Below are 26,919 nucleotides of genomic sequence, written 5' to 3' on the forward strand. Positions count from 1 at the left end.
CGGTAAAAACACTTCTAGTTTACAAAAGTGTAAAACTGAAAAAAGTCACTCAATGGGAAAAGCGAACCATTGAAGGCCAGTTAGTTACATGAAAGCAGGGCCAGCCTTGATTGCCATCATGACTACCAGGTAGGTGACAAGGCAATGGTTACCTACCTTTGGCAAGGGTCATCGTCACCAACATCATTTTCTTCTGCTTCAGGGAACATCTTCCTGTTAACATTCAGTTCAATGGGCAGAAACTGTATTATGTTTACACCTTCCCAGGACCATGATGTTGTGTTATACTTAGGGGGGTCAGACTCCCTGGTGTCAATCAGGTCCTAGGACTGACTGGTTCGAGCATCTGGAGGAAATTTTGGCCTGGTGGTGGGTCGTAGAGGAAAGACCTGTAATCACATGGACATAACTAGTCACCCTCAGTGGCTCAAACAACCGGAAATTGGGCCACGTACATTCGTCAGGCAATCACCCTGTGACTGCTGAGCAAGGATTATTAGTGAGAGTAGGGTAAACTAAGGTAGCAAATAGGCCCAGAATTTCAACAATTTATTTTTCGTGTAAGTAAATGACTAGAGGGTTGTTCAGGTCAACACGATGGCTGTCCTCCATATGGTCATTCGGAGATCGAAATTAGGGTATCGCCAAACTTTCTCTATAAAGGGCCAGATAGTAAGTACTTTGGGCTTTGCAGGCCATGGGCTGACTGTGGCAACTACTGTGGTCGTAAGGCGGTGCATAAACAATACCTATGCAAATGGGAATGGCTGTGCTTCAATAACACTTTATTTTTAAAAAGACAGTAGGCCAGATTTGGCCCTTAGGCTGTAGTTTACTCACTCCTGATCTAGGCTATGGTGACTTTACCTTCCTTAACTCATGGTTTCTAAAGTTGCCATAGGTGTCAATTTCCTGTCACCTGGAAGAGGCAGGAGCAGAAATGTGACCACAGAGCATTTGTGTGGGCCAGGCCTGGCTGTGGCACTCTGCACTCCCACTCAGAGGACATTGGTGAGAACTTATTCACACGATCAATCTAAATGCAACCAAGGCTGGAAAATGTAATCTGACTGTGTACCAAGGAAGGTGGGACAGATTTTAACAGACTGCCAGCAATCTTTGTCACAGGTAATATCCATTAAACCATGGACTTGATAGTAAAGGATTTTTTTCCCCAATACACAGCAAAATAAATACACAACCATTATATAAGTGGTTTCTAGTTTGTGCACCATCTAAAATGATCCTGCATAACGCCAGGAATAAGTGCACTACACTCTGGTAAACACTAAGTTTTTGTATTTATTTGATTCGAATCACAAAAGCATGATTATAAACCCAGATCCTATTCATTAGGGCTACTCTATTAAGCCTCTCTTTAGCCTGTTAAGAATAAAATGGGGAAAAAAGGATGATTCAGAAAGCTATGTAAAAATTTAGACAGAGAAAAGTTAAGACTGAATTATAACCTGGAAAGAGTCCTATAAACTCAAATTATAGATTACATTATAAACATCTAGGTGAATAGAGTGGCCTCCACAGAGAGGCATGTTCTGTGTGTTTTCTTGCCCTGAGAACTATCAATATTCATATATGTTAATGCCCACAACTGTGATGTCTCTTGATGGTACTAGGTATTGAGAGATGGGCAAAATTTGGAGAGACAGAGAAGAAATTAGCATAGGTACAACGCAGATTCAGGGGCTTCTTGGGGAGGCCAGTTGGACTGGAAGGGCGAATGGAGGACAGAGAGCTTCAATACCAAGCCAAGGAGAACAGACTTCATCCCTGGACAATAAGGAGACTCTAAAAGACTTTAATTCTGAGAATCGCACAATGAAGGGCGTTTCCAAAAGTAGAGCCTGGCAGAAGCAGCCAAACCATCTGGAGGTACCCTCAAGGGGAACCTCTTACACACTCTTCGGGAGGGTAAAAGATAATCTCCTTTTCAAAGGTGCCTAAGTCCTATGCTTGTGAAAGCTTGGCTTTGGGACTTACACAGGACTCAGCAAGCATAAATGACATAAGCTTCTCCAAAAAGCTGGACTGCACAAAGGTCTGCCCAAATCCCAGGAGCTACTGATGCTGGCCCTGTGTTCTCACTTTAGAAGGTCATGCAAGGGACAAAATCTCTAGAATCCTTTGTGGGCTGGGTCACAGCTGGGGTGGGGAAGTTGTAGCCCCTCTGACACTTCCCACATAGCTGTGCTTCTACGGAGGCCAGGAGCACATTGGGGTGGGTACAGTTCACAGTCCCCCTCCATCCCACCAATCAGGCGCCAAGGGGTCTTCACATCCACAAAATACCATTTTCACAGATCAATGGCACACACACCAAGACATGCAAATTCAAACCAGATACCCAAATGGCACTTATTGACTTTGCAAGGATTTTTACCACTACTCTTTTGGTGGTAGTGCCTAGTGGCAAGAATATAGAAAACCAGGAACTTTCACCACTGATGTGAGAGATCAATTTGTTCAAACTTTCTTGGGGGCAATTTGGCAAAATCTATCCTAACATTTCAAAAAGGCATCATTTTTGTGCTAGCTATTTTTTATTAACCGTGTTCTTTATTTTCTCCATTCTGATACTTTGACATCCAGGGCTTTGCTCCCAGAGGGACTGCTCCTCCCAGGGTTACCAATTCCTAGAGTTATAAGCTACTTGTCTCTTAGTGTGCCTTTCATATACAAACTCACTGATCCAGAGTCCACATCCCAACCACCTCCTTTATGGGGCTCTCCCACTCTGGACTAATAGCCTCACACCCTCATCACCCCAGGGCTAGGTACCAGATGAAGCAGCCCCGATGCTGCAGAGCCCACTGAATATGTTCAAACTAACCAATCCTAAACCTGCTCACCCTGCCTCACCTCTTCTTTCCCATGGAAACCACAGGAACACCTATTGCGACATGCCCATCACCACCACCTTCTGACGGACTCTAGCGTTGTCTGTGCAGCCTCCTGCTCCCATGGCATGGAGTTCCCACTTGTCTTGTCTTGGGATCTGTGAGTAACATGTGAATACCAAACTACTCTTTTTCTCTCTTTTCTTTTCTTCTCTTTTCTTTTCTTTCCTTTCCTTTCCTTTCTTTTCCTTTCTTCTTTCTTTCTCTCTCTCTTTCTTTCCTTCTTTCTTCTTTCTTTCTTTTTCTTTCTTTCTTTCTTTCTTTCTTTCTTTCTTTCTTTCTTTCTTTCTTTCTTTCTTTCTTTCTTTCTTTTTTCCTTTCTTCCTTTCTTCCTTTCTTTCTCTTTCTTTCTTTCTGACGGAATCTCACTCTGTTGCCCAGGCTAGAGTGCAATAGCGTGATCTCGGCTCACTGCAACCTCCATCTCCCAGGTTCAAGTGATTCTCCTACCTCAGCCCCGCTAATAGCTGGGATTATAGACACCCACCATCACACCCAGCTAAATTTTTTGTATTTTTAGTAGAGACGGGGTTTCACCATGTTGGTCAGGCTGGTCTCGAACTCCTGACCTCAAGTGATCCACTCACCTTGGCCTCCCAAATTGCTGGAATTACAGGCATGAGCCACCACGCCCAGTCCAAATTGCTTTTTCAATCGCTGACATCTGATCTGTCAGTCCTGCCATACCTAAATAATGATAAAATCTTTATTTTAAAGCACTATTCTCTAGGAATAATTCTGAATGAGCCCAAAGATATACATATCAGATGGTCACCTCAGTGAAGTTGACAATAGTACAAAATAGGAAATCATTCAAATGGCTAACAATAGTAGATGGTTAAATACTTTATTGAGTATTATACTATGGGATGCAATGTAACTGTCAAAAAGGTAGAAAAGTTGTTTTTAAATGTTTGTGTAAAGGAAAAATGGTTCACCACTTCCTGTGAAGGAAGAGGGATCCAAAATTTTTTATTTCCCTCCTCCAATTATCCGAAAAAACAGTGAAATAAAGTTTTTAAAGCTACAAACCCACATAGACAAACTGCAAAAGAAGAGATGACAGCATTTTGGACACTGGAAGGCCAACAGAATGATGAGAACCAGTTTTAGAACAGAAAAAGGAGACGTTAACTCATGGAGAGAAAGACACCACCATGCACCTATGTCATCAGAATAGAGACAGAAAAGACTCTCTGGGTTTAGGGGTATTGGATACCTGTGAAAGTTGGGGTATAGGTATCCCCTACTTATGCCCATGGGGAGTGCACCTCTCCCCTTTGAGCTCCACCCCAAGGCCAAAGTTTCCTGAAGACTGTCTGCCTCTGCCAGTCCTAGAACTGGGCTCACCCCGGGAACTCTGACCACCTAATTACAACAGAATATCAGAAGGTCCCTGCCAGATGTCAACATAAGGTAATTTCTGTCCAGAGATCTGCGTGTCAAAAGGAAGAAGTTTCCCAAAGCTCAAGTAATGACTGCAGTAATGATGACTCTTGATGAAGTCAATGCCTGGCCACCAAATAAGCTCTCATGATGGTGGACAAGTTTGTCCCTGCCTTCATATTACTAATTGACCATCAACAGTCCATTTTTCCCATTGAATAACTTATTTTCAGAAATGTGCCTCTGTAACTCAATTGCTACATGCAGGTAAACTAATGGAGGAAGTATTTAGTAATGAATCGAAGTGTACCAATCCTCCTAAAAATACTGATGGTATCAGCCAGAGTTCTGGTCTCTCACATGAAGAGTCCAGGAGGTAAATAGAACTTGAAATACAATTACATAAATAAATGTAATTAATGAAATAAATAGATTAGATAGATAATAGATAGATCATAGATAATTGATAGGTAATAGATAGATAGATAGATAGACAGACAGACATTTTATGGCATTGTCTTCCTATAAAGAGAGAAGTCTGTTTCCTACAGGTCAAGGTAGAAAAGCTATCCTCCAGGCACCCACGGAGTGCTCCAGCAACCTTGCCAACACCAGCCCTGCTGCCCGTGGGCTGGCCCCCTTGCCACCACTGCTCTGGATTACACTTCCACCACGCTGTGGCTGGCCATCCCCCTTCCTACCCATCCTTTAATTTCAGACTTGAGCTCCACCCCATTCATGGAGCACAGCAAGCTCTTTGCAATGAATTCCCTTGTATTTTGACACAATCAAGTGGCAAGGTAGGATTTTCTCTCCCCAGCCCTTCCCGTCCTGGGGAATAATGAGGCACACACTTGATAGAAACTTTTAGCAGGGCACACGGGGCAGAACTGAGTGGGATCTGTCCCTGCTGGGGGAAGGGAGGCTCGTCTTGTAGATGCGTTACCTGGGGCAGTACCAGGTGGGCAGCTACCCAGGTGCAGGGCCTGAGCCCGCTTCCCACCCTCCCCTGCAGCTCTGCCCAGGAGGAATCTGGACTGAGTTCATCCAAGGAGAGGAAATCCCTTATGCCCCTGTGAGGTAGGCCCCTGGAGACTTAATGGGAAAGTCCAAGAAGTGGAAAAGGGAAACACTGCTGGCCCCAACCTCTGTTCTGCTAGTGAGTTTAGTCTTTTCAGTCAGACTTTTCAGGGAGTGGATTGTACCTTTTCCTCTTTCCAAATGTTACAGAGGGAATGGATAACACTATATTGTACAGGTTTTTATATAATTTAACTATTTTGCATGGTTTTATTGTAGGGGCATCTTCAGCGATGTCACACTACCAGCATCTCAGGAACCTCAGAATAGAGAGAAGTGTCTTTCCTTTGTGATAATGCTGCCCTCTACTGGACATCAGGAAATTCACAGGTGAAGACTAATGTTTGTCCCTGCTTTTGCTTTGATTTAATTTAATGCATAGCGTTCAAGTTTGTTTAAAGAAAAAGGTGGGGGGAAGGGGAGGCAGTGGGTCCTGGAAAAGTAAATTGTGTATTTTACAATAAGAAAGTGATTAAATATTTTATTTTTTTTACAATGGTGGAAAATTAGAAGTGATTGTGAAAATGCTGTGTACCCATCTTGCTGGCAAGTAGGATGTGATTTGGCAGTTTAGGAAAGTGAATTTGTAGAACTTAAAAATATTGATTTATAAAGGCCATGGCCGTTGACTCAGTGTATGTTATGCAAATCTGCATGCCATAAATGATATTTAAAAATAAAAGTACTGGGGTGGAGGTTGCAGTGAGCAGAGATCACGCCACTACACTCCAGCCTGGGTGACAGAGTGAGACTCCGTCTCAAAACAACAACAACAAAAAGACATCATTCCCAACATTGCTCATCAAATTATGACCATAAATATCCAGGATCAGACTAATGTCTAAAGAGACTGTGACACATCAACACCAGGCAGAGAATAAAGCAGATTTTTTGTTTGTTTGTTTTGGAGAGCCTCTAGGAACTTGAAAAATACATATGCTACATTTTAAGACCCAGTGGTTCTTTTTTTTTATTCTAATTTGTAAAACTTTATTTTTTTCTTTTTTATTATACTTTAAGTTCTAGGATACATGTGCACAACATGCAGGTTAGTTACATATGTATACATGTGCCATGTTGGTGTGCTGCACCCATTAACTCGTCATTTACATTAGGTATATCTCCTAATACTATCCCCCCCACTCACCACAATAGGCCCTGGTGTGTGATGTTCCCCTTCCTGTGTCGAAGTGATCTCATTGTTCAATTCTCACCTATGAGTGAGAACATGTGTTGTTTGGTTTTCTGTTCTTGCGATAGTTTGCTGAGAATGATGGTTTCCAGCTGCTTCCATGTCCCTACAAAGGACACCAACTCATCCTTTTTTATGGCTGCATAGTTTTCCATGGTGTATATGTGCCACATTTTCTTAATCAAGTCTGTCACTGATGGACATTTGGGTTGATTCCAAGTCTTTGCTATTGTGAATAGTGCCGCAATAAACATATGTGTGCATGTGTCTTTACAGCAGCATGATTTATAATCCTTTGAGTATATACCCAGTAATGGGATGGCTGGATCAAATGGTATTTCTAGTTCTAGATCGTTGAGGAATCACCACACTGTTTTCCACAATGGTTGAACTAGTTTACAGTGCCACCAACAGTGTAAAAGTGTTCCTATTTCTCCACATCCTCTCCAGCACCTGTTGTTTCCTGACTTTTTAATGATTGCCATTCTAACTGGTGTGAGATGGTATCTCATTGTGGTTTTGATTTGCATTTCTCTGATGATGAGTGATGATGAGCATTTTTTCAAGTGTCTGTTGGCTATATAAATGTCTTCTTTTGAGAAGTGTCTGTTCATATTCTTTGCCCACTTTTTGATGGGGTTGTTTGTTTTTTTCTTGTAAATTTCTTTGAGTTCTTTGTAGGTTCTGGATATTAGCCCTTTGTCAGATGAGTAGATTGCAAAAATTGTCTCCCATTCTGTAGGTTGCCTGTTCACTCTGATGGTAGTTTCTTTGCTGTGTAGAAGCTCTTTAGTTTAATTAGATCCCATCTGTCAATGTTGGCTTTTGTTGCCATTGCTTTTGGTGTTTTAGACATGAAGTCCTTGCCCATGCCTATGTCCTGAATGATATTGCCCAGGTTTTCTTCTAGGGTTTTTATGGTTTTAGGTCTAACATTTAAGTCTCTAATCCATCTTGAATTAATTTTCATATGAGGAGTAAGGATAGGATCCAGTTTCAGCTTTCCACTTATGGCTAGCCAATTTTCCCAGCACCATTTATTAAATAGGGAATCCTTTCCCCATTTCTTGTTTTTGTCAGGTTTGTCAAAGATCAGATGGCTGTAGATGTGTGGTATTATTTCTGAGGGCTCTGTTCTGTTCCATTGATCTATATCTCTGTTTTGGTACCAGTACCAACCTGTTTTGGTTACTGTAGCCTTGTAGTATAGTTTGAAGTCAGGTAGCGTGATGCCTCCAGCTTTGTTCTTTTGGCTTAGGATTGTCTTGGCAATGCAGACTCTTTTGGTTCCATATGAACATTAAAGTAGTTTTTTCCAATTCTGTGAAGAAACTCATTGGTAGCTTGATGGGGATGGCATTGAATCTATAAACAACCTTGGGCAGTATGGCCATTTTCACGATATTGATTCTTCCTATCCTTGAGCATGGAATGTTCTTCCATTTGTTTGTGGTTTGTGTCCTATTTTATTTCACTGAGCAGTGGTTTGTAGTTCTCCTTGAAGAAGTCCTTCACATCCCTTGTAAGTGGATTTCTAGGTATTTTATTCTCTTTGATCCTATTGTGAATGGGAGTTCGTCATAATTTGGCTCTCTGTTTGTCTGTTACTGGTATATAAGAATGCTTGTGTTTTTTGCACATTAATTTTGTATCCTGAGACTTTGCTGAAGTTGCTTATCAGCTTAAGGAGATTTCGGGCTGAGACGATGGGGTTTTCTAAATATACAATCATGTCATCTGCAAACAGGGACAATTTGACTTCTTCTTTTCCTAACTGAATACCCTTTATTTCTTTCTCTTGCCTGATTGCCCTGCGCAGAACTTCCAACACTGTGTTGAATAGGAGTGGTGAGAGAGGGCATCCCTGTCTTGTGCCAGTTTTCAAGGGGAATGCTTCCAGTTTTTGCCCATTCAGTATGATATTGGCTGTGGGTTTGTCATAAATAGCTCTTATTATTTTGAGATACGTTCCATCAATACCAAATTTATTGAGAGTTTTTAGCATGAAGGGCTGTTGAATTTTGTCAAAGGCCTTTTCTGCATCTATTGAGATAATCATGTGGTTTTTGTCTTTGGTTCTGTTTATATTGTGGATTATGTTTATTGATTTGTATATATTGAACCAGCCTTGCATCCCAGGCATGAAGCCCACTTGATGATGGTGGATAAGCTTTTTGATGTGCTGCTGGATTCGGTTTGCCAGTATTTTATTAAGGATTTTTGCATCGATGTTCATCAGGGATATTGGTCTAAAATTCTCTTTTTTTGTTGTGTCTCTGCCAGGCTCTGGTATTAGGATTATGTTAACCTCATAAAATGAGTTAGAGAGGATTCACTCTTTTTGTATTGACTGGAGTAGTTTCAGAAGGGTACCAACTCCTCCTTGTACTTCTGGTAGAATTCAGCTGTGAATCCGTCTGGTCCTGGACATTTTTTGGTTGGTAGGCTATCAATTATTGCCTCAATTTCAGAGACTGCTATTGGTCTATTCATGGATTCAGCTTCTTCCTGGTTCAGTCTTGGGAGAGTGTATGTGTCCAGAAAATTATCCATTTCGTCTAGGTTTTCCAGTTTATTTGCATAGAGGTGTTTATAGTATTCTCTGATGGTAGTTTGTATTTCTGGTGGGTCGGTGCTGATATCACCTTTATCATTTTTAGTGCGTCTCTTTGATTCTTCTCTCTTTTCTTCTTTATTAGTCTTGCTAGTGGTCTATCAATTTTGATGATCTTTTCAAAAAACCAGCTCCTGGATTCATTGATTTTTTGGAGGGTTTTTGTGTCTCTATCTCCTTCAGTTCTGCTCCAATCTTAGTTATCTCTTGTCTTCTGCTAGCTTTTGAATGTGTTTGCTCTTGCTTCTCTAATTCTTTTAATTGTGATGTTAGGGTGTCAATTTTAGATCTTTCTTTCTTGCTTTCTCTTGTGGGCATTTAGTGCTACAAATTTCCCTCTACACACTGCTTTAAATGTGTCCCAGAGATTCAGGTATGTTGTAGTTTTGTTCTCATTGGTTTCAAAGAACATCTTTATTTCTGCCTTCATTTTGTTATCTACCCAGTAGTCATTCAGGAGTAGGTTGTTCAGTTTCCATGTAGTTGAGTGGTTTTGAATGAGTTTCTTAGTCCTGAGTTCTAGTTTGATTGCACCGTGGTTTGAGAGACAGTTTGTTATAATTTCTGTTCTTTTACATTTGCTGAGGAGTGCTTTACTTCCAACTATGTGGTCAATTTTGGAATAAGTCCGATGTGGTGCTGAGAAGAATGTATATTCTGTTGATTTGGGGTGGAGAGTTCTGTAGATGTCTATTAGGTCCACTTGGCGCAGTGTTGAGTTCAATTCCTGGATATCCTTGTTAACTTTCTGTCTTGGTGATCTGTCTAATGTTGACAGTAGGGTGTTAAATTTTCCCATTATTATTGTATGGGAGTCTAAGTGTCTTTGTAAGTCTGTAAGAACTTGCTTTATGAATCTGGGTGCTCCTGTATTGGGTGCATATATATTTAGGACAGTTAGCTCTTCCTGATGAATTGATCCCTTTACCATTATGTAATGGCCTTCTTTGTCTCTTTTGAGCTTGGATGGTTTAAAGTCTGTTTTATCAGAGACTAGGATTGCAACCCCTGCTTTTTTTTGTTTTCCATTTGCTTGGTAGATCTTCCTCCATCCCTTTATTTTGAGCCTATGTGTGTCTCTGCATGTGAGATGGGTCTCCTGAATACAGCAAACTGATGGGTCTTGACTCTTTATCCAATTTGTCAGTCTGTGTCTTTTAATTGGATCATTTAGTCCATTTACATTTAAGGATAATATTGCTATGTGTGAACTTCATCCTGTCATTATGATATTAGCTGGTTATTTTGCTCCTTAGTTACAGTTTCTTCCTCACATCGATGGTCTTTACATTTTGCCATGTTTTTGCAATGGCTGGTACTGGTTGTTCCTTTCCATGTTTAGTGCGTCCTTCAGGATCTCTTGTAGGGAAGGCCTCCTTTTGACAAAATCTCTCAGCATTTCCTTGTCTGTAAAGGATTTTATTTCTCCTTCACTTATGAATTTTAGTTTGGTTGGATATGATATTCTGGGTTGAAAATTCTTTTCTTTAAGAATGTTGAATATTGGCTCCCACTCTCTTCTGGCTTGTAGAATTTCTGCCGAGAGATCTGCTGTTAGTCTGATGGGCTTCCCTTTGTGGGTAACCCCACCTTTCTCTCTGACTGCCCTTAACATTTTTTCCTTCATTTCAACTTTGGTGAATCTGACAATTATGTGTCTTGGAGTTGTTCTTCTCAAGGAACATCTTTGTGGCGTTCTCTGTATTTACTGAATTTGAATGTTGGCCTGCCTTACTAGGTTGGAGAAGTTCTCCTGGATGATATCCTGCAGTGTTTTCCAACTTGGTTTCATTTTCCCCATCACTTTCAGGCACACCAATCAGATGTAGATTTGATCTTTTCATGTAATCTCATATTTCTTGGAGAAAAACGAGTAAAAAGAAATGAACAAAGCCTGCAAGACCCAGTGGATCTTAATCCGGGGTGTTCATTAAAATGAAAGAAAATGGAAAAAGACTTATAGGTCCTGTCTGAGGAGACTTTGCTTCCAAATGACCGGCTAGTGGCCTGGCCATTGGTATTTTGGAAAAGCTCTCCAAGAGATTCTTTTACTTACACCCCAGATAGAAAACTCTAAATTAAAGGGGGAAAAAAGGACACCAAGTAGCATTTAAGTAAATGTCAACTCTAATTCCACAAAGCATGTGATTGCAGGTGGACAGAAAGAGAAGGAAAGAGGGCTCTATATCTGGATAACTTAGAAATGTGCTCCCCCTAGCAAGATATCTACCAAAATTAGAACCATATTTGAGGATGCTGGCACTGCGAGCATATATAAGTGATGCGTGTAATGTCCTCTAATATGATTGTATTTTTAAAAAAGAGTTGAGTGGTGTTTTCCAGCTGTTAGTTTTTCCAAATATCAATATAGAAATTAGTCTTCTGCAGCTGCAGAGGCAATTCAGTTTCCAGCTTGCTTTCATGTAGCCTAGAGCCATAACATGGCCCAGAGCATCACTGATCCACCCCTCCCAAAACCACCTAATCCAGAGACAACCGAATGCCTTGGACCATCTGGTGAGAGAGGTAGCTGCCTGGCAGTAAGAGTCCTGCTCTGAAGTGACAAGAGCCTTAAGGCCTAGTTCTGACTTACTGCTAACTTGCTGACACTGCATACTTGCTGAGTGATCTTGGGTGAATCCTTTCACCTCTCTGAGGTTCACTATGAAATGAGAGGTCAAGAGTCCAAATTTTAACACCTTCAGAGGTTGGGTAATATCATTGAGTAAAATGGACCAGGCACAGCACAAAGTGGAATGGTGCAGACTGGGGAAAGTGGAGAACTTATGCCTCTGTAAAGGGGGCAGCCACCACTCAGTTCCACCACTGTCTTTGCTGAGGACGGTTGCACAGGGAGTGCACTGCAGAAGGATAACACTTTACAGAAGGTGTCATTTGCATCATAGATGCAGACATTTATCCATGGCAGTTTCTGAAGATGTCTGTAGAAGGTTTTGAGAAAGGGGCACCTTGTAATTTGCATAAAAGGTGTTGTATGGACCTCCAGAAGTGCTGGTTATCATGTGCGAATGTAGCTCTGTAATAGTATCTTCTGGGATTTCTTGTTATTGTTGTTTCCTGAAGAAGCTGGAAATATGGCATTTAATGTGAAATTTCCCTAATTTAAAATTTGCTGGCAACAAATTCCAAAACATATTTAACATTGTGTGGGCCAAACAAAACACTTTAGGGGGTCAGATTCAGGCTCTGAGTTGGAGATCTTTCACCCAGATGAGTTACTGGCATCTCAGAAACCCTCCTATTCTATGCATCTTATGTAATCTTGAAGCAATCATGAAGAAAAAATAATGACCCTGGTGAATTATATGGATATAATATGGATTATGTGACTATACAAAGTAAGAGTGCATCCTTTGAATGACGGTATTTAACATTCTCCCTACCCTGTGACTAATTTTGATTTGTCCTTTCTTAATGTAAATGCTATTTCTCCAGAGAGAGCCTCCTAAGACTTTAATCTAACTTAGGTTGCCTCTGTTACACTTTCTTGAAAACACCTTATTCTCCTGAGTAACACCTATCAAAGTTACAGTATGAGATATCCACTTGTGTGAATGTTTGCTTAATGTCTGTTTGCTCACTCTTGGGTAGCAGCCAGGTTTTCTTCACTGCTGTATCCTGGTGGGGATATGCCTGGTATATATCAGACGCTCAGTGTAGATTTATTTTTTATTTTTGTATTATTAATATCTTATCTTATTTTTCTAAAAGGATTCTTGCTGTGTCACCCAGTCTGGAGTGCAGTGGTGCGGCCTCTGCTCAGTGCAACCTCCACCTCCCACGTTCAAGTGATTTTCCACCTCAGCTTCCCAAGTAGCTGGGACTATAGGCACACACCACCACGCCCGGCTAATTTTTGTATTATTTAGTAGAGATGGGGTTTCACCATGTTGGCTAAGCTGGTCTTGAACTCCTGACCTTAAGTGATCCACCCACCTCAGCCTCCCAAAGTGCTGGGATTATAGCCGTGAGCCACCACACCCAGCCAGTGTGGATTTATTGAATGATAGATTCATCTTGACCCCATCACAGAAGCTTCATTTCTTCTTGGCACTGCTGATCTGACCCTTGATGCCTAGAATTTGACTTCTAGGTTTTTTATTTTGGATGACGTCAGCTTTCCATGGCTGAGGATACCCCATCACCCACACATCTCTCTGAGCCAGAGAAGAGACCCAGCTCAAACCTATGATGTCCAAGACATCCATACTTGGCTTGTCGCTGAAGCCCCCATGGGTTGGGGTGGTGGATTCGCATTTTGGGTAACATGCACAGACACTTTCTCTGATAGAAAGTGGGTGCTGGGGGCAGGGGGAGCATTATCAGCACAGAATTAAATTCTGCCCCATTATCCATATTTTACATTCTGATTTTATTTCATATGAGTTATAAAATCATTATTATGACAACTAATAGGTGAGCCCTCCTCCAAATTTATTAAAGAAATCTTGTTACCTTCCAAGACAAATTGCACTTTTTGATGTCGAAAAGAATTCCATAAGGATCATACCTAAGTCCATAAAATACCAGCGAAAGCAGCTTGTTCTGCAAAGATCTCCATAGAAAGCAGCTGAACTTGGAAAGAAGCTAATGATTGCAGGGAAAAATTGAAGGAGGAGAAGGGAAACCAAAATCATAAAATGATAACTACCCAAGGAACACAAGAGAAAAAGAAAGGCTGGAGGAGAGAGAGGAAAATTAAGGAGGAAAGAGGACTGCGGAGCGTGTCGGAGGCAGACAGGATCAGGGGGATGGTGCTGGTCCAAAACTCCACCCGCGGTTCTTTGAGTCTCTGTCCGAGGCTCATGTTCAAGTCTGGTTGCAGGTACTGCTCGGTCAGATTATAGGCTGGCCACAGAGGCAGGTCGTCCCCATTGGGATTCCTGGAAAGGAGAGCAGAAACAGGGGTGAGATTTTCCTCCTCACACCCCAGGCCTTGGCATGGGGGAGACCGGGAGATTCACTGACCCAGTTCGAGCAAAGGTAGCCCAGTATTTCATCATCTTCTGTCTCAGCAATTTCTCCTCCTCCGTGGCTCCTTCTGAAGGAGATAATCACAAAATGCTACTGCTCTGGGTGAGGCTCAGGATGCCTGGGGTGCCTTGTATTTGATGAATCCCTTTCACACCCCTCCTCCCACTGGAACCTTACAAGCCTACCAAGTCACAGTACCCATTTTACACATGCAGATACTAAAGCTCAGAGAAATGGGGACCTACCCAAGGAATTGTGGCTTCCGAATGGTGGAAGCTGAACACACATCTTCCCTGTCCACTCCGTGTTCCTGAAGCCAGTCCCATGATGCTGCAGGTTCCCTGGGGACACAGACCAGCTTGCTCCCTCTCTCTGTCTCTGTTTTCCCCTCTCTTTCTCTTCCTTCTCTCCATACTCTCTTCCTTCTCTCTCCCCATCTCTATCTTCCATCTCTCTTCCCTCTTTTTCTTCTCTCTCTACCTCTCTCTCCCCTCTCTCCTTCTTCCCTCTCTCTCTTCCTCCTCTCTCCCTCTCTCTCCCTTCTGTCTTTCTTCCCTCTCTCTCTGTTCCTTCTCTCCCTGTCTTCCCTCTCTCTTGCTTCTCTCTCTTTTTCGACTCTCTTTTCCTTCTCTCTCTTCCTCTGCCTCTGTCCTCCCACACACATTTTTACAATTAATTTTTGTATTTCCTTATTTAAAAAGTAGAAAATCCAAAATGCAGAAAGAGCATCTAATATTCAATGAAAATGTTTCCCTTTCATCTCTTCCCTGTAGACACCCAGTGACCAGCCTCAGAGGCACCTTCCCAAAGACAGGCTCTGCAGGTTCCAGGGTATAAACGGACACCTTTCTACACATCTGGCAGGAGACTGGACACGTATTATACATATTGCTCTTTTTATTAAAAGACTCACTCAGGTGAGTCCCCATAGGACAGTCAGAGTGCAAAGTCCTAGGGTTCTGGGGTAAGGCTATGCCTTCTGCATCAGAGAACTACTTACTGTTTAAAAAGAAGCCCCTAACATGCTACCGTGCCTAGGAGAAACACATGCCCTTCCATTCCTCTTGCACTTTCCCACACAACCTACTTCCCACTGTACTTGAAATGTCCTTCTGCTCAGTTGTTCCCCTCCCTAAAGATCAGATCAATGAGCATCTTCTCCATGAGGCCATCTCCAGTCCACCTGAGAAATCCACTGTATAACTTTTAACATCAATATCTCTCAAACCTTAGTCCCAATTCATCAACTCGTCAAATATCCCTCCACCGGGGGGCCTGAGGGATCTCTGCCTGTAGTGTTTCTTTCTGTTTTCCTTCCTTTTTTATTATTATTATTTTTTTTTTTTGGTGAGACAGAGTCTCTCGCTCTGTTTCCAAGGCTAGAGTACAGTGGCGAGATCCTGCAGCCTCAAACTCCCAGGATTGACAATACTCCTGCTTGGCCTCACCAGTAACTGGCACCACAAATGCATACGACCAGGCCTGCCTAATTTTTTTATTTTTTGTTGAGACAAGTTCTCCCTGTGTTGCCCAGGCTATTCTTGAACTTCTGGGCTCAAGCAATCCTCCTGCCTTGGCCTCCCAAAGTGTTGGGATTACAGGTGTGAGCCACTGTACCCAGTTTCAGAGGGCTTTTCCTAAAATAGAAATCAAATCATGTCCTTCTTCCTTTTGTTCTCAGTCTTTAGGATGAAGTCTATCCTGATTACATAGCTTACAACAACTGAAAGCATTCTCTCCTGCTGCAGCCAACCCTCAGCTGATCTCTTCACACCCTCTGCTCCCAGCTGGGACTCTTGGTTCTTCCCACCCATTCCATCACCAGACAAGCTCCATTAATCCTCCAAACCCTTCTCCCCAAGACAACACCCATGCTGCATGTTATGACACAGGCTCGGGGTGGGGGCAACATGCCAAAACCCACATTAAGGCATTCACAGAGAAACAGCTGAATAGTGGGATAAATAACATGAATAAATGTGTGGGAATGAAAATGACTGATAGCCACAAATCAGTTGAGGTCCAGTTCTGCTGCTGGGTGGGTTACAAAAAGCCTCTGGGTTTTTGGATCTCTTCCAGGTCGGGGATTGTGGATTGGGTTTATGGGCCTATTGATATAGTTGGACCTGTGTCCCCCACCAAATCTCATGTTGAATTGTAATCCCTAATGTTGGAGACGGGTCCTGATGGGAGGTGATTGGATCGTAGGGGTGGTTTCTCATGAATGGTTAGCACCATCCCTTTGGTGCTATTCTCATGATAGAACTCTCATAAGATTTGGTTGTTTAAAAGTGTGTGGCACCTCATCCCTCTCTCCTTCCTCCTGCTCTGGCCATGTAAGACATGCCTTCTTCCCCTTCACCTTCCACCAAGATTGTAAGTTTCCTAAGGCCTCCCAAGAAGCTGAGCAAACGCCAGCATCATGCTTCCTGTACAGCCTGCAGCACCATAAGCTAATTAAGCCTCTTTTCTGTATAAATTACCCAGTCTCAGGTATTTCTTAATAGCAGTGCAAGAGTGGACTAATACACCTGTGCTTAGTAAAGGTCTATTGAATGACTGAGTGAGTGAGGAGTGTCTGTGCCCCTGGCCGCTCCCCCTGAGTGTGACCCAGGGCTATCTGTTAAGTGCATGTGTCTCTGGAGTACTGCAGCCTCCCACATTACTCAGCAGGATGTTTTGTATCAGATGGAGGGTAAGGGACTTGGAGCCACTGAGGATCTCAGGAGCCTCGTTCTGTGGAGAGAAGCAGTGCACTCTGTAAGCCATCTGGTCATCAGAAGGTAAACCCATCTCCCTGAGGGCATGGGCAGCCAACTTTCACAGGAGAAGCTGGGTAAGGAGCCCTCGAGCCCAGGCAGCCACGTGTGGAAGTGGCCTCAGTGTCCTGCTCTGATAGTTAATTTCTTCTCACTTTTGATAAAAGGCAACTGGTCCCTGTCATTCCACCTGCAGCCCTGTGGGGCCTGAGTGCCCACCTTGTGAGAAGGCTCCCATTGTGGGCTAAATTGTGGCCCCCTCAAAATTCACACATTGAAGCCTTAACCCCCTGCATTTCAGAATGCAACTATTTGGAGATAGTACTTTTAAAGGGGTGATTATGTTAAAATGCAGCTGTTAGAGTGGGCCCTAATCCAATCTGGCTGATGTCCTTATGAGAAAAGAAAGTTTAGACACACAAAGCGATATCAGCACCTTGATCTTGGACTTCCAGTCCCTAGAACTGTGAGAACGTAAATGTCTGTGGTTTAAGCCTCCCAGTCTACAGTATTTTATTATGGCAGCCCTGACTGCCTAAGAGGCCCCAACTTGGCTTGGACATCAAGTTCAAAGAGAAGCCAGAAAATTTCCAAACTGGTGTTTGTTGTTCTCCTTCTCAAGACCTTTGTGGGTTGGGGCCTCTGAGAAGCCACAGTGGGAGGTCAGGCAGTGGCGGTGAGGCTGGTGGCTGAAAACACAGGCTCCCTGCACTGCCCTCACCAGCTGAAAACTTGGCAAGGGACTCAACTCTTCCTGCCTCAGGCTCCTCATCTGTAAGACGGAGTTTGCAGCAAGTACCTCCTGCGAGGGTGGTGATGAGAACTGAGCGAGTTGATATTTGTAAAGCACTTACAATTGGTACTTGGTATGTAGTAAGCAGTTCATGTGATTATTTGTTAAATTACCATGTTCTGGCAAAATTACAGCTTTAAAACGTGAGGTGTCAGAAACAATATCCACGTGGCAAATGAATTTTCTTGGTATGTTTTCTGCTGAAAATCTTGGGGTAATGAATCACTATGGTGGATACTGTGGGTACTTAAATGAATACTAGGGCCGTACCTGTCTCCTGGAATCTCAGGGAACCCTCAGAGCCATTTAAATTACCCACAAGCATATTTTAACTACTAAAAACCTTCTCTGCACATTAAGGAGCTGGAATTTGTTTCTCAGGGATTTCCTGTGGTCTCTAACAACTTGCAATGGGTTTAACTGCAAATTCACATGGAATTTCAGCACCCACACAGGCTTTTCAGCTCTGCAAATTCTGTCACTTGAATAACTCCAATATCTAGCATTTACTGAGCACTGACTGTATGCCAGGTTATTTGATGTACACCTGTGAGGCAGGTGCTAAGATGAGCCCTATTTCACAGAAGAAGGAGTGGAGGCTCAGAGAGGGTGGGCCACTCCCCTAATATCACACAGCAGGTAAGCAGAGAACTTGGCATTTAAAGGCAGACCCTAGGCTTGGCACTGGCCCACGCCTATAAACCCAGCACTTTGGGAGGCCAAAACAGGTGGATCACTTGAGGTCTGGAGTTGGAAACCAGCCTGGCCAACATGGTGAAACCCTGTCTCTACTGAAAATACCAAAAAAAAAAAAAAAAAATTAGCTGGGCATGGTGGTGGGTGCCTGTAATCCAGCTACCCAGTAGGCTGAGGCAGGAAAATCACAAACCTAGGAGGTGGAAGTTGCAGTGAGCCGAGATCACACCACTCCACTCCATCTCGGCAACAGAAGACAACTCTGACTCAAAAATTAAATTAAATTAAATTAAAATGGCAGAGCCTAAATACATAAAAATTATACACCACTGTCTCTTTACTAGCCGGGAGATGTTGGAAAGACGCTTTAGCTGCTCTGAGCCTCAGTTTCTTTAAAATAGGGAAAATCCGCCTGTTTTCAAGTTGTTGCTTGGATGGCCTGTGCTTGGCACTGGAAGTTACTGGGGAACTGGTTACAGTAGTTACGGTGGTGGTTGTCATCACTAGCACCTGCCTTCTTCTTTCTAACACACGCCCAAAAAATCACTGAAAAGCCTTACTTAAGCCATGAACTGTGATTCAGTGGCCTCGTCTGCAACATGAGGACAAAAATCCCTAGTCCTACTTCAAAACATTGTCCTGGAGGTCAAATTAATAATGGTAGAACATGCTTTCACAACTCAATGAACTCAGGACTCTGGTTCTAGACAGCCACCAGCTAGCTTTGTAATCTGATGAACCTCTTTATTTTTTAACCCTATTTTGTCCAGGTTAAAATGCGGAGGTCAATCTATATAAATGAGCTTCAACAGTATTAGGAATTTGAACTATCCACTCTTCCACAGATGAAAAGTTTATTTCCAATGAAAAGAGTCTTGCTAAGACATGGAATCAAAAAATCATGGGTCTTTCCCGGCACCTGGGCCTCAGCTCAACAAACTCTCCCTAGAAGAGCCTTTCCTGACCACCTGTTATCCTCTCTAAGGATACCTTCTCTCCTCACTTGTGTCCTTCATAGCATCTATCACTCTCTGAAATCATCTTCTCAACTTCGTGTCTCGTCTCATTTGTCTCTCCCCACCAGAGTGTAAGCTCCCAGAAAGCTCGTATGCTCAGTTTTTATAAGTCTCTAATAAATGCTCAGTACATACTTGTTGAATAAATAAAATGATTTAACAATTTTGCAACTTATACAACCTTAGCATTCTCGGATGTCAAAATGTCAGAACCAAGGCTGGACATGAACAGTTTAAAGGACTGAAGTTTTTCAAACCTATCTGAATGCCAGCTCTGAAGTGGTAACTGCATTTTTTGGAAACGATCATTTATAACATTGTCTGAACAAAGACGAAATGGACCCATCTCCTCTTTCCTTTTTATATAGTTGTTTCTTCCACCCTAAGCCTCATCACATGAGGAGGAAGGCAGACACTTGTTGTGACTTGACTGGTCCTCACTTGCACTCTTTCAGAGAGAGGAAAGGTGATCACTGTGTGCTTGGCTGGTGGGCTTCAGCATTTAAAACACCTGTTGTCATCTGTGGAAATGCCCAACTGTTGAAGCCAAGAGCTGCATCATGGTTTGAGAGAGTGGCAGCATGGACAGCCAGAATTCTTACCATAGGCAGCGGGAAGCCACACTCAGGGTTATTGACTCCGATGATGGAAGGAATTGCTTTAAATGCTTTCTGAGACAATAGACATAGAGGCTCATTAGGAAAGAAAGCACCATCAACCACTAGAGTGAAAGGCTTTGTTTTCTGCAATAAGGAAGAAAAAAAAATCATCAGCAATTTCTGTTCACAAAATCTGCTGTCCCAAATCCTGACCAAGCAAAGCCAACATAGTCTAGCACTGGTTTAAATGCACTTAAAAAGTAAAAACAAACACTATGGGCCCAGCTCAATATATCAGTCCCTGGCAGCTTTGCCACGTACTTGGGCCAGGGGGCTAAACTTGTCTGTGTCTTATTTTCTCATCTGCTAAATGGGAATAATAATAATATCTACCAAGAAAAACAGTGGCCTGTGATATGATATGGCTGTGTCCCCACCCAAATCTCAAATTACAGCTCCCGTAATTCCCACATGTTGTGGGAGGGACCCGGTGAGAGGTAATTGAATCATGGGGCAGGCCTTTCCCATGCTATTTGCCTGATAGTGAATAAATCTTATGGTATCTGATGGTTTTATAAAGCAAGCTCCTCTGCACAAGCTTTTTTTTTTTTTGCCCACCACCATGTAAGATGTGCCTTTGCTCTTCCTTCAGCCTCTACCATGATTGTGAGGCCTCCCTAGCCATGTGAAACTGTGAGTTTATTAAACCTCTTTCCTTTATAAATTACCCAGTCTCAGGTATGTCTTTATTAGCAGCTTGAGAAGAGACTAATACAGCTTAGCCCAGAGATTCTCAAAGTGTGGTTCCTAGACCAGCAGCATCAGCATCATCTGGGAACTTGTTATAAATGCACATTCTCAGGCCCACTTCAGGCTCCTCAGTAAGAAACTCTGGGGTTGGGGTGTAGCCAAGGAACCTTCTTGTAGCTGGTCCTCCAAGTGATCCTGATGCATATTCAACTTTCAGAACTACTGGCCAAATGCAAAGGGAAAAACTATGGTAGATGGAGTGGCAGGACTGTAGGGGTTGGTGTGAACATCTTCCTCAAGTGTCTCCCTGAGCGACAGTGTCTTGGACATGCCTGGATATATTTTGGGTCTCAGAAAGCAACACTCAGCCCTAATCATGGTTTCCTTAGGTTTCTGTTTTGGAATTTGGGTAGAAAGGAGCACATGAAAGAGTTTGACACAACATCAAGTCCAGGACTTACTCTCCATTTCACTGAGTCTAGCATGGCTTAGAGCGGACATTCGGTACACACCTCATAACTAGCAAATGTTGAAATCTGAAAGATAACGATCTTGTTCATTCAAAGACTGTCATCAAAGGCTCTCAAGATTGGAAGGGACATAAAGATTACCGGGTCCAATTATCTGTCACTGATTGAAAGTTTGTCAGAGGTCAGCTAGATTTTGCTTGAATACCTGGAGAGGTGGGCATCTCACCATCTTCTAAAGGAGCCCAGTCATTTTCCAGACAACTGAGGTCTTGAAAAGTTTTCAGTTATGCAGAACTAAAATGACTTCCTAATAGAACTTCCAGCTCCTGATTTTGACTTCAGCTTCTGGAAGCATGTGTAACAAGTGTGGTCCCTCTCTCCAGTGAGATGCTTTCAGGGACTTAGAGACAAGCCTTGTACTTTGCTGAATCTTCTCCAGGCTAAGTGGCACCCCTGCCCCAACAATGTTCTTAAATTACCTACAAGGGTTCTATACCCCTACTTATTTTTTTTACAGCTGTTACCAAGTATCCCCAATCCTCCTCTTTTCTGTGTTCCAAATCCAAATAAATAACAGAGGCGTAGGATTTGTTCATCTCTCCATTCAAAGGGCAAGTCTCCCTCCAAAACTGTCCTGTCTGTCCTCACCTGGATGAGGGTCAGAAGGATTTTGTCCTCAGGCGCCTCAGCAGGTCCTCAGAGTCTGACGCATTGTTCCCACAAAAATGTGCAACCACCTACAGCTATTTTGCAGAGAAGGGCCAGGTTAGAGCATGATATTGGAAGCATCTAGGAAAATTGAAGCTGGAAAATGCCCTCCAATCAGACACAGGTTTGTCCTCCATATATGAGTCCATCCTGCTACCCCTGCCTAGCCCCACGCCCCTATAATGGAAGGTGCACATGGTGGACAGGTTGCCACTGCATCACCCTCACTCTCTTGCCTGGCTCTCCTTGTCATCTTTAGTGAACACCACAGCTGGGGATGGGAGTTTGCCAGTCTGTGACCATGGAATGGAATCAAGGTTCATGGTCACAAAGAGATCAGTCCTATGAGCTTGGCTGCATTGGTACTTGGCCCCTCCGGAGTCTAGAAGCCCAATCCTGAGGTGCTAAATGAAGACAGAAACACCAAGAGTGAGGAGCAGCTTTGCAAGCTCCTTCATTGTCAGTAGAGGCAGGGCTCCAGATCAGATTCTTAGCTTGTCAGCCCTGCCCAAGCCCCAGGCCCACACACAGCCTGGAATGTCCTACCTGTCTTTTTTCCTGCCTCTATACCAATCCTCCTCATTCTATAAGGCCTATGTCCTTCCCTCCACGATGTCCTTTCAGGGCATTGCACTCCCCAGAAACCCCTTCCTCATCCAATCTCCTATAAGCTCAGTGTTCCGCACCTTCCATGCCTGGCCCATTGCTGAACACCTGCTTTCCTTGTCACTGAACCTTCCATATTTGTAGAACTCGCTCCCTGAAAGTGATGGTTCTTAATCTTCTGGGAGTCATGGATACTCTGAGAATCCTATCAAAGTCACAGACCCTCTCCCTGGGAAAACGTGCAAGCATGTGGAGTCTGGCACAATTGTGGGACCACTTCCCAAACCTATCCATGGATTCCAGGATTTAATCGTATCCAAGGATAGGTGATAAAAAGATTAGATTGCCCTCAAGTTTAGGATGTGCTTTCTCCACTGATAAGTCCCAAAGCTCTAACAGAGCAGGGAAAACAGTGGGCAACCAGTGATGCGTGTCAAATGAATAAATATATGCCCAAACTGAAAATAGTTTTATGGAGAATGTTATCAAAATCAATATTTCTGTTTATTGAGGGTATTTTTTTATAACTTTATAACTCTATGTTACTGCTCTTGGTATATACTGTTACTTTCTGTAAGATGTTTAAGAAAATTTACCACAAAAATGATTAATACTCAAGAGATGGCTCAACAGCCCACTGCTTAATTAATGTGCATTGAATGAAACAGCTCATTCGTTAACTCATTCATTCAGAACATTTATGGCTGCCTGATATATACCAAGTATTATGCTGGGGGCATGAAGGACAGAGAGATCCTGGTCTCTAGGGCCTCACGATCTAGTAGATAATTAAGACAAGAGACAGATGAGAAATATCGTGTGATAGATGCCCCTTATAATCCCAAGCCAGACAACACTAATCAGTCACAGGGTTACTTCCCACTGAGCTGGAAACAGCCTCTGAATCTTTCTTAACACAATGCCCTGGGTATCCATTCCCAGCAGAGTAGCGTAGGCACAGAAGAGCTGTATAGGATACAGGGCACTGAGTTATATATCACAAGCAAAGAATAAGGGGTAAGATGTAAGAACCATAACACACATACACACACACTTGTGCACACCAGTGGTGTGGCATTGTGTAGCTAGTTCCATTTCCTGTTGAACCAGACATTTCATGGAGGAATAAGGTTTACCTTGGGCCAGCATGAGGTTCCTTGGGCATGGTCACTAAGGAAAGCCAAACACATGGTAAGAAGGGGCCTGAACACATTCTCTGCTAACTGAGGAGAGGAAGCTGGCAAGGTGTTAACAGTATACATACGTCCTCACTCTTCTCATAATCATGGGCCTTCAGGTAAGGGATGATGGCCGCCCCACTCTCCATGATGGCTTTGTGGAATAAGCCTTCGGCCATGGGAGACAGTATCTGGAGAGAGAACACAGAAGACCCAGGAAAGGTTACTCCCCAGCGACACACATACCATTCACTCCTCTTCAAAGAAACCTTCCCAGGAAGCCTCCTTAAAAGCTCTAAGCTTAGAGGGCAAAAGCCCTGGTTTGGGGGTTAAAGGACTAGCTGTGAAGGTTTGGGCAACTTACTTAACCTCTCTGAGACCCTGGTTCTTTATGGACTTTGATGTCAAATATTCAGACATGTGATTTCTAGCTCCTTCACTTCCTAGCTAGTTAACCTCAGGCAAGTTGCTTAATATTTCTTTTTTTTTTTTTTTGAGATGGAGTCTCACTCTGTGGCCAGGCTAGAGTGCAGTGGTGTGATCTCAGCTCACTGCAACCTCCAACACCCAGGTTCAAGTGATTCTCCTGCCTCAGCCTCCAGAGTACCTGGGACTACAGGGGCGTGCCAACATGCCCAGCTAATTTTTGTATTTTTAGTAGAGATGGGGTTTCACCATGTTGGTCAGAATAATCTCAATCTCCTGACCTCGTGATCTGCCCACCTCAGCCTCCCAAAGTGCTGGGATTACAGGCATGAGTCACTGCACCCCGCCAAGTTGCTTAATATTTCTAAGTATCTGGTCACTCCCCTGTAAAGCTGGAGTAAAAATTGAGCCCGTATCACAAAACTGTTGTGAAAAGCAGAAGAAGGAATAAACATAGAACTCTCCACACAGGGTCTGGTCCAATTTTGCTCATGAAATAATGGCTGTTATCATATATGAAAAATTAGGTTAATATAATCCACCTTAGAAGGTAATTTTGAAGATGTAAAAAGACCACAGATATTGTCAAGTGCTATTCAGCAGAAGCTTTCTTAACTCACCACCATGTCACTGATTGCTGCAATTAACTTGCCAACTGATGCCAAGGAAATGCTGACCACTGAGCCAGTGGGCCTTTTTCTAGCACCTCTGTGCATTTCTCTTCTCACCAGTTTCTTGGCAAGAATCAGGTTTGTTCACTTCCAAACCCGTTTTGTCATTTGCACTTGTTATTGTAATTACATAATCAATGAAATATCATGAGAACAAATGAACTGTATGTGTAAAAAGAAAATCAAATTATGTCTGGAAAAAAATTCTTGATAAAAGATAGTAAAAAATATTGCATCGGGCCAGGCATTGTGACTCACGCCTATAATCCCAGCACTTTGGGAAGTCAAAACAAGAGGATCACTTGAGCCCAGAAGTTCAAGACCATTGTGGGCAATATAGCTAGACCTCATCTCTAAAAAAAAAAAATTAGCTGGGCAGCTGGGCGAGGTGGCGCATGCCTGTAGTCCTAGCTCCTTGGGAGGCTGAGGCAGGACGATTGCTTGTGACCAGGAGTTTGGGCTGCAATGAACTATGATCACCCCACTGCTTGCCAGCCTGCACAACAGAGTGAGACCTGTCTCAAAAAAATATATTGCTGTCACCAGGCACGGTGGCTCATGCCTGTAATCCCAGTACTTTGGGAAGACAAGGCAGGTGGATCACCTGAGGTCAGGAGGTTGAGACCAGCCTGACCAACATGAAGAAACCCCGTCTCTACTAAAAATACAAAATTAGCCAGGCATGGTGGAACATGCCTGTAATCCCAGCTACTCAGGGGGCTGAGGCAGGAGAATTGCTTGAACCTGGGAGGCGGAGGTTGTCGTGAGCCTAGATTGCGCCATTGCAGTCCAGCCTGGGCAACAAGAGTGAAACTCCATCTCAAAACAAAACAAACCAAAAATCCATGTGTGTGTGTGTATGTGTATATATATACTATACAGATATACATATATATATATATATAGAGAGAGAGACAGATATATATATATATATTGCTGTCAAATTTTGTGTGGACAAGAAAGAAGTAAAATATTTACAGGAAAAGTATAAAAATCCCAAATGCACTAAAATCAGGCGACTTTGCAGGCATCCTTAAGTTTGCACCCACTGTAAAGAAACCGAAACTGCAATTTGAGGACAGCGAATTTTGCAGGTGGTTTATGCAAGATAATCCACATTGGAACTCGAGTCAGCAGACCAACTCTGCAAACATAAGGCCCTGTATCAAATTGTTGGTGAGGGAATTTACATTTTATAGTTTCAATTAAAATAAAATATTTATATGCATCTTTTGGCATTTAATGCCTTAGCTGAGTTTCCTATTAAACAAGTAATTACCACTCTGGTAATTGAATGCTAGGGTTTCTCCTCTACAAATACAAGGGATTTTTCCTCAAATTATTACTCACTCCGTGACCTTAGATGATTTGTTTAAACTTTCCCAATGACACTGTCTTGTCTGTGAAATTAGACTGAGCCCCTAACTCATAATGTGTGTGTGAGGCTTGAAGAAGACAATGTGTATTAAAGTGTTTGCTCAACATGAAGGCACCAATCAAATGCCAGTGACTCATCATCATTTTTGGAACCTCCTGCACTGACATTCATTCAATTCACAAAGCAAAGAACTCACAAGGCTTGAAACACTTATGGCTCCCGCGGACTCGCCAAAGATGGTCACAGAGCTGGGGTCCCCACCAAAGAACTCGATGTTCTGGACCCAAGACAGAGAAGCCACCTGGTCCTTGAAGGCCCAGTTCCCCGGCGCGTGCTGATCCCATGTGCTGAGGACAAGAGGCAGGGTGAGAATTCTCAGTCAGCCATGGTGTGTTACCCACAGTCCTGGAAGTTCTCAGCAGAGGTTGTGGGCAGGCATCAGTGGGGAGGGGACTGAGAGTCAGAGGCCTGGAGGAGCTGGGGAAACTGGGCTCAGTTCTCACACTTTGCTGGGATTTGGATTTCTTTGAGAATTTGATGAAAGCTATGCACCTGAGAAGAAATGCACATACAATATTGTAGGTGCAATTTCAAGTATTCTTGGGCTTCTCAGAATCCATGAATCCCAATCCATGAATCCTATGTTGCCCAGGCTGGTCTGGAATCCAAGAATCCGATCCTGAGAGT

General features: G+C 43.0%; 1 protein-coding gene across 1 annotated transcript in view; it reads right to left on the reverse strand.

The window, feature by feature from the left end:
- Positions 1-13,321: 13,321 nt before the first annotated feature.
- LOC112614716 (liver carboxylesterase 1-like) overlaps positions 13,322-26,919 on the reverse strand; it is a 68,526-nt gene continuing 54,928 nt past the window's right edge. The window contains 7 exon segments of the mRNA XM_025371426.1: positions 13,322-13,509; positions 13,925-14,091; positions 14,177-14,249; positions 16,849-16,918; positions 20,049-20,117; positions 23,844-23,948; positions 26,429-26,579. Of these exon segments, the coding sequence (XP_025227211.1) occupies positions 13,322-13,509; positions 13,925-14,091; positions 14,177-14,249; positions 16,849-16,918; positions 20,049-20,117; positions 23,844-23,948; positions 26,429-26,579 (823 nt within the window).

Source organism: Theropithecus gelada, chromosome 20 (genome assembly GCF_003255815.1).
Source record: "Theropithecus gelada isolate Dixy chromosome 20, Tgel_1.0, whole genome shotgun sequence".
In the NCBI taxonomy this organism is placed as follows: domain Eukaryota; kingdom Metazoa; phylum Chordata; class Mammalia; order Primates; family Cercopithecidae; genus Theropithecus; species Theropithecus gelada.